Below are 7292 nucleotides of genomic sequence, written 5' to 3' on the forward strand. Positions count from 1 at the left end.
TGACTGTATTTAGTTATATTTGCTTTCGTATTTTTTTCCAGCTATTTTATTGCTTCAACTCTTTTTTTTTACTCTGTTTTTTAAGTTTAAAATCAATAAATATAAAAATGTAGAGTTTAACAGTTTTGGTTATACCTATCATTTAAATTAATGTTATTATAATGCGTTTTTTAATTCAGTATGTTTTTGAGGAGAAAATAATCATGAAAAATTCTTGGAATTTTTTATGAAAAGTCATGGATTTGAAATGTAGCAAATACCCTGTACTTCTTCTTTAAAAAAATAATTTTTAAGATGAAAAGGTTTGATGTTGCAATATTTTTGCTTCATTGAAAAAAGGTTTTTAATACAAACACTTCCGTGACAATTTAAAGATACAAGGTGGTTGTAAGTGTGTAAATAATGAAAGTGTTTTCTTCTTCCAGAGACATGAACAAGCTGATGAGAGTATGATTGACATTCCAGCAGGTCCTCACTTAGTACTCACCTACAAGAATAGAGATATCTTTAAAGACGCTGCAAACCTAATTATTCATCATGTGAAACGGCAAACTGGTAATTCATTATTCACTCTTATCATCTAATGGTAAATGGATTTAGTTGGATTTTATAAAAGCAGTTGAAAATAAATAAGAACTGTATATTTGATTTTTATGCAGCAAATTTTGTTTCTACTTAAGCTAATAGCAAATTTTTTTAATGCATCTAAGGATTCCTTATATCCTTGTGGCAGAATTGCGTTGACATTGTCGCAGAACTTTACAGAGTTCTTGCAGAAAGATTTTTCTTTTGGGAAATTTTAATTTGCTTTTCAGCAGAAATTTTCATGAAAAATTTTGAATTGCGCAATAAATAATCACTTTTTTGAAGCACTCAATTTATGCCTATATCATAAATCCATTCTGATTCTATTTTCGGCAGTTATTGACATTGATTTTCAAGTGGCTGTTATATTTCAGGCGATGTGGAAAATTCGAATTGCGTGTTAGATCATTTATTTTTTACAGCAAAGATTCTATCAATTTTTTGGCTTTTGTTTTCCGCATAGTTTATAATTCCCGATGATTTTTATGTATGGTATTTTCAATGTAAATGTAAACAATAACAATCAAGAGATCAATATCTGCTCTAGTTCTGGTTAGAAAGTTTGCAACTGCTTACTACAGCTTATTCTGCGAGGCAATATTTTACAAGGGAAAATTTTGTTTTCAATAAAAGAGGTAAATTGGATAATTTCTTAGCTGAAATCTACCGTACTTAATAAGATATTAATCTTATTAAGTAATTCTGGTGTTTTAGTTATGTATAAATATATTGTTAAAAAAGGTGACATGGTTGCTAGATTTTGAATAACTTGCTTTTTTGGCAGTCCTGATTTGGCCTCTTTCCATTTGTTTATTACTGTTTATTCTTGTTGCAAGCTGTGCACTATCTTATGTAGTGTTAGCACCATTAGCATCGTAATCACAAGTATTGTTACCATTGCAGGGCTGATTGTGCTCCGGAAAAATCCGGATTTTTCGTTAACCGTGATCCAGAAGTTTCCGGAGATCAAAGGTTTAAAGAAATCGGTGATCACAAAAGATTTCGGAAATCAAATTTTCAAAGGTGGAACTTGAAAACGCAGTTTATTTTATTTGTTTATAAGAGAGCTACTTTATAAGCTTATATTCAAGATTAATATTCATTTTTTATCAGTAAATAGTTATTATAATCATAAACTCAAGAAAGAAAGACATATTTGTAAATTTCAATTGCTTCTCCAGGTCATCATAGGTATGTGTAAAATTTTAAATATATTTTAAGTAAACTAGGAAATATTGAGAAAAAGGAAAAAACCTTGTTTAAATTTTTCTAATTTTTCGGTTTAAACTTTTTTATTTATTTATTTATTACTTAAGAAATTCTCCGGAATTTCGACTGGGGCTCACAATCACCCCTGCCATTGTCAACATAAGTAATCAAATACCACGTTTGCAAGAATCTCAAAATACCATGTTGTGACCCAAATGGCTTTAAAATACACCTAAAACAGTAACCTGGAAGTATATGTGGTATGGAGCTTGCAGCGTTCCCTAGTGTAGAAAACACCAACCATACAATATTATTTATTACAACAATCGCATCTTGAAACTGAACAAACATTTGAGTAACTCCTTTCTGAAGACTCCGATTTGCGTGATTTCTTCGTTGATCTGTTTTTCCGTATTTACTGCTACAGATTTCATGGTGTTAATTTTTTTAATATGTTGATTTGCAAAATGCTCTAAATTAAATAATTAGTGTGTGTCCCCTAACAAAATACGAGAATATTGTCCGTAATATTAGAATCAAAGAAACATATTGTTTTTGTAAGAACAGTGTTTTTGTTATCTTAAATTAGTAATAGTATTTTGCAGAAACATGTTAGTGCGAAAGAGTTTTATTTGCAGAAAGTGTGACAAAAATTCTGCCGCAGGGCATAATGTTCATTCAGTGCATTCCATAAATTTAAACTAAATTGATGGATTTAGGTATGGAGATCAGATAAAAAAAATTTAATATATGATATCAAACACTCTTACTACTTAAAACACAGTTCTTTTCCTCTTCATGAAAGAAAAATTTGAATGATCACATTTATATTAATTTGAAGGGGGGGGGGAAAGCTATGATTCATCAGAAATTATTTAAAACTGATGGCAGCTCTCATTTTTACGGAACATAATTTCTTGAAATTGACCAATCAATGGTGTGATTGCCTATGAACCAATATATTTAGCAGTAAAAGGTAAGATAAAAGGTTCATGGGTAAAGTAATATAATTTTTGAATAAGAATAAAATACATAGTAATATTAAATATTTCTAAATCATATCACTTATTATGAAAGACAACTAAAGTTCCCAAGCTTTAACAAAACTAACTGTCGGCAGAGAAGTTATCAATAATGTCGACTATCGTCTATCAGAAGGTACCCCGAGATTAAATCAAGTTAGCATGTCTTGTATACTAGTGAATTGATGTACAATAATTGTAGTGGTAGTAACGCCATAATAATTTTATCGGCTATAGAATTCGATGAACGGGCACTACTAGTTGCCGTATTTGTGTATCTTTGGTGGTTATGATCTAACTGTTTTATTTTTTAACAGGGATTCATAAGGAAGATAAGACAAAAATCAAACAGCTTATGAGGCAGTTTTTTCCTGACTTTTTCTCTGTTCCTCGTGGTGATCTTTCAGATGATGAAGTGGATAAGGATGAAGGTATTCTTATTTTACTATTCATAGAATTTATCATACTTCATTCTTTTAAATTCATAGTGAAGATTGAAAGTAACAATATGCTAATGAAAGCTGTATTTTATGAATAAAGTGGAGAACAAAAAATGTATGAATGAAATATTTAAAGTTATAGATGAGATAAAAATGAAACCAAACTGGAAATACAGTTATGAACCTTTATTGCCAGGGTGGCATAAAGCTTAAAAGACAATCCACTACTGAATGAACCCCATACACCTATCAGTATACCGTTATTCAGTAGAAGTTGAAGTAGATATTTACAATTACAGTTGGGCCTCTATTTAACGAAGTTGCTCAATCCCGATAAAAAGTTCATTAAATCGAAACTCGCCATTTGAAATACTTTAACAACAAAAAAACAGGTTTTAGATTCATAAACACTAGACATAATTGATATAGCGATTGTTACACCTTTTTCTTCAGGGGTCTGTTTAGAAGAAATTTGGGTCCGTTAACACAAAATATTTTAACTTAAAAACGAGCCCTTCACAAAAAGATTTTTTTTTTAATTGGATCCTTCACAAATTTGTTTATCTTCATTATTATTTTGTTAATCGAATAAACCCTTTCCAGTGCAGAAAACAAGAAAGATAGATGTAAACGAATTAAGTTTTGTCTTCGGATGTCGATTCTTCCATTATTCGCCCCAAATTAATATTCTGCTTTCAGCAGTATATGCTAAATACCAAATATTTGTATGTTGCATCTCTAATTTAGAAGCAGCAATGGTTGTTTATTTTTTAAAATTTAATTTTTTTTTAATTGTAATTTTACAGTGTTGAGCATAATCTTGTATGTCTTTACAATTTAAAAACTCCTAGAAAAAGTTTTTTTTTTTTTTTTTTTTTTTTTGCAATAACGCACCCTATTTGCGCAAATTCATAAAAGCGGACCCTGGTTGAAAGAATGTGAGTAATTTTTTCACGAAAAACGGACCTTTCACAAAATGTCTGGACTGACACCTGTTCTTGTAAACTATCGAGTTGTTTCAAATGATTTGATGAAATGATGATATCGAGTTGTTTCAAATGATTGATCGAGTTGTTTCAAATGATGATTTTCATTGATCATATGAAAAGATTTGGTGTTTTCCTTCTTCGTATTAATCACAATTTATTTTTATTTTTCACTATATCCAAAATATCTGATTTATGTTCAAAATAATCAAAATCAGATTAAGTATCAAAATGTTTCTGTAGTTGCAGCTTTAGAATCAATAAAAAGAAAATCATTGTTAATTTCTTGGTTCTCCCTTAGCTATACCCGCATTTTTTTCAAAGCTCTTCTAAAGGAATATCATCCTCCGTGCTAAGAAGTTTCTAAAATGTTCTAAGAAGTTTCTAGAAGTTCCTCGAGGAAAAAAAAAAGTCCATTAAATAGAAGTCCGACTGTATTTAAAATAATTATTACTAATGAACTTAATGTGATTAATTAACTTCTTGAATATTGTGAAAAATAGGATGTTCATTTAATTTCCTATTCTTTAAGATGTTCTTCCCTCTGTTTAAATTGAATTAAACCATCAAAAACCCAAAATCTTAATTGTGTTATTTTGGAAACAAAACGTACATCTCAAAATGGAATAATAGTTCTCGAGATGCAATTAAAAAAGCGTCTTAAATTGTGTGTGTAATGCCATTTTTTACCGATATATAATTTGTCTACAGTAAGAACTCCCCCACCACACTGTCTGAGGTGGTCTGCTGCTATGGAAACAAGAATAGTGCATTTCAAGGAGGGTAACTTCTGTTCAGTCCAGGACTAATACAGTAGACCAGTGTTTCCCAAACTTTTATGCCTGCAGCAGTCTGTTGGAGCTTCTGATCAAACTAAACTTTTTTTTTTTTTTTTTTTTTTTTTTTTTTTTTTTTTTTTTTAAATTTTATAGCAAATTTGAGCTACCCCTTTTTTATTTGTACAATTTGCACAGATTCCATCAAAGATGATTGAGCTCCGGAAATCCAAGGTACAGAAGTTTAAAAAAATCATTGATCATATTAAGGGATAAAAATTCTTGTGTATTTTATTTAAAAATATTTGAGCTAGACTTTATACTTGGCATCTCTTTCACTTGTAAATATTTTTCTGGTAGATTATTAAATGTGATTAGAAATAAAAGTAAACTTTGTAATTATTAATTGAAATTATGTTGTATATAATTTATGAAGATATAAATTTTTTGAAATGCAGAAATGATTTTACTCAAGAAATTTTCAAAATTTTTGAGTTGGCTTGCAATTAATTACCTCTGTTCCATTGTGAGTCTATTTCGTTTCTCAATATCTTTTCAAGCCCAATTTTTAATACGGTAAAGGACCCAAATTTTAATACTGTATTTTGATGTGTGAATTTAAAAGGAAAGGTTTTTTTTTAATGAATTCTAGTAATTAAAAGTATTTATTTTTTTACAAATATACTAATTGTTTTGATATAAAATAATACGTTTATATAAAAATTATCCCATTGGCCTCTCACTTGACTATATGGTATATGACAATAAACCGTTTTCCTGATTATCCTGAGTTAACTAAGGTATATTGCAAATTCGGGCATAGCACAATTGGTCAATATGTTTTGTTTCATCACGCTTTTACTTGGTCGGAAGCAAAATACTAGTCTGCTGTGGTTGAAAGTTTGCCCATTTTTGTTTGGGACTGCAGATGTGTTTTTGTGTATATGATGGTTGATGAATTTACATAGAAAAAAGAGTTTAAAAAAAAAAAAAGTGTTCGTGATCGGGTGACTTTTCAGATTATGAAGATGTGAACATATACAAAGACTAATATCTACCGTATATTCCGGCGTATAACGCGCACTTTTAATACAAAAAATAACATTGGAATTTACGGGTTCGCGGTATACGCCGAATATCAAAATTTATAGATTAAAGGTTTTCTCGCCCTCCAACATCCAAGTGTTCCACTGTTTTTTTAAATTGGCTTTAAATGGTTTGTTTAAGCAGACGTCCAATGGCTGAACTAATGGTGTCGATCCGCCCGGAATAACTGCCATATCGGTGTTACATAGTTTCAACAATTATTTTGTATTATCTGTAAGGTGGGACCGAAACATGTCCCACACTAAAAGGCTTTCTGGTTTTCTTACGCAACCAGGATGGATTTGCCAGACATTTTTTACCCACAATTTAACACCATTTTCGTCCATCCAGCCTTTTTCGTGGACATGAACAAATATACCTATTGGAAAATTACATTTGGGAAGAGTATATCTTAAAATTTAAAAAATGTATTAGAAATTACGGGTGCGCGTTATGCGCCGGAATATACGGTAACTTATTTCATTTGCCCGAGAAAATTTGGGATAGTAAACTGATAAATTAAATATTTTTTGCTCATAAAAAATTTAAAATTTCAATTTAGAACTTTTATATGTTATGTTTTGTTTTAGTTCCTTGTATTTATCAGTAAAATATAACTGTTGATTTGATCTTTTTTTAATTGACAAAGGAAGCAGTTAAGTCATTTAATAAAGTTTTAGTCCTGTTTTTGATAAATTTTTGTTCTTATTTAGGCAATTATTTTCATGACTTTTAGTAAAAAGCAACTATTTTTTTTTTCTGTGGCTACCCTGAAGTATATAAATTGTTATATCTTGTGTTTAGTAACATCTATATAAATGATTTTCAGACATGGAAACGGAAGATGGAAGTGAAAGTCCTGCCTGTAAGAACCTCTGGTCCCTGAGCATGGCTTGTAGTAGGAACAGTGCTCCTCTAACTAGTAAAACAAAACCATCTCCTCCTCCTCCTCAACCTGCTCCGGAAGATTCTTCTGTCGATGGATCATCTCTTCCTGTAAGTCTATTGATTTAAAAATATATTGACATGTATGAGCAGGGGTCTGTCTATGGCAACGTTTTTTACCTCAAAATTGGTGCTCTGAACTATAAATATTATCATCAGTAAACTTGGTACATATTTTCCTAAAATTAAAATTCATTCAATGAAAATATTTTTTCATCTTTCTTACCTTTTTTTTTTTTTTTT

General features: G+C 30.1%; 1 protein-coding gene across 5 annotated transcripts in view; it reads left to right on the forward strand.

Annotated features, from left to right (window-relative positions):
- Positions 1-7292, forward strand: part of LOC107436223 (paired amphipathic helix protein Sin3a) — an 81685-nt gene that overhangs the window by 58345 nt on the left and 16048 nt on the right. For all 5 annotated transcript variants that reach the window (XM_016047850.4, XM_071184171.1, XM_071184170.1 and 2 more), the window contains 3 exons: positions 426-555; positions 3134-3247; positions 6934-7100. In XM_016047850.4, coding sequence (XP_015903336.1) covers positions 426-555; positions 3134-3247; positions 6934-7100 — 411 coding nt within the window. The remainder of the gene's footprint in view (positions 1-425; positions 556-3133; positions 3248-6933; positions 7101-7292) is intronic.

Source organism: Parasteatoda tepidariorum, chromosome 8, assembly GCF_043381705.1.
Source record: "Parasteatoda tepidariorum isolate YZ-2023 chromosome 8, CAS_Ptep_4.0, whole genome shotgun sequence".
NCBI lineage: Eukaryota > Metazoa > Arthropoda > Arachnida > Araneae > Theridiidae > Parasteatoda > Parasteatoda tepidariorum.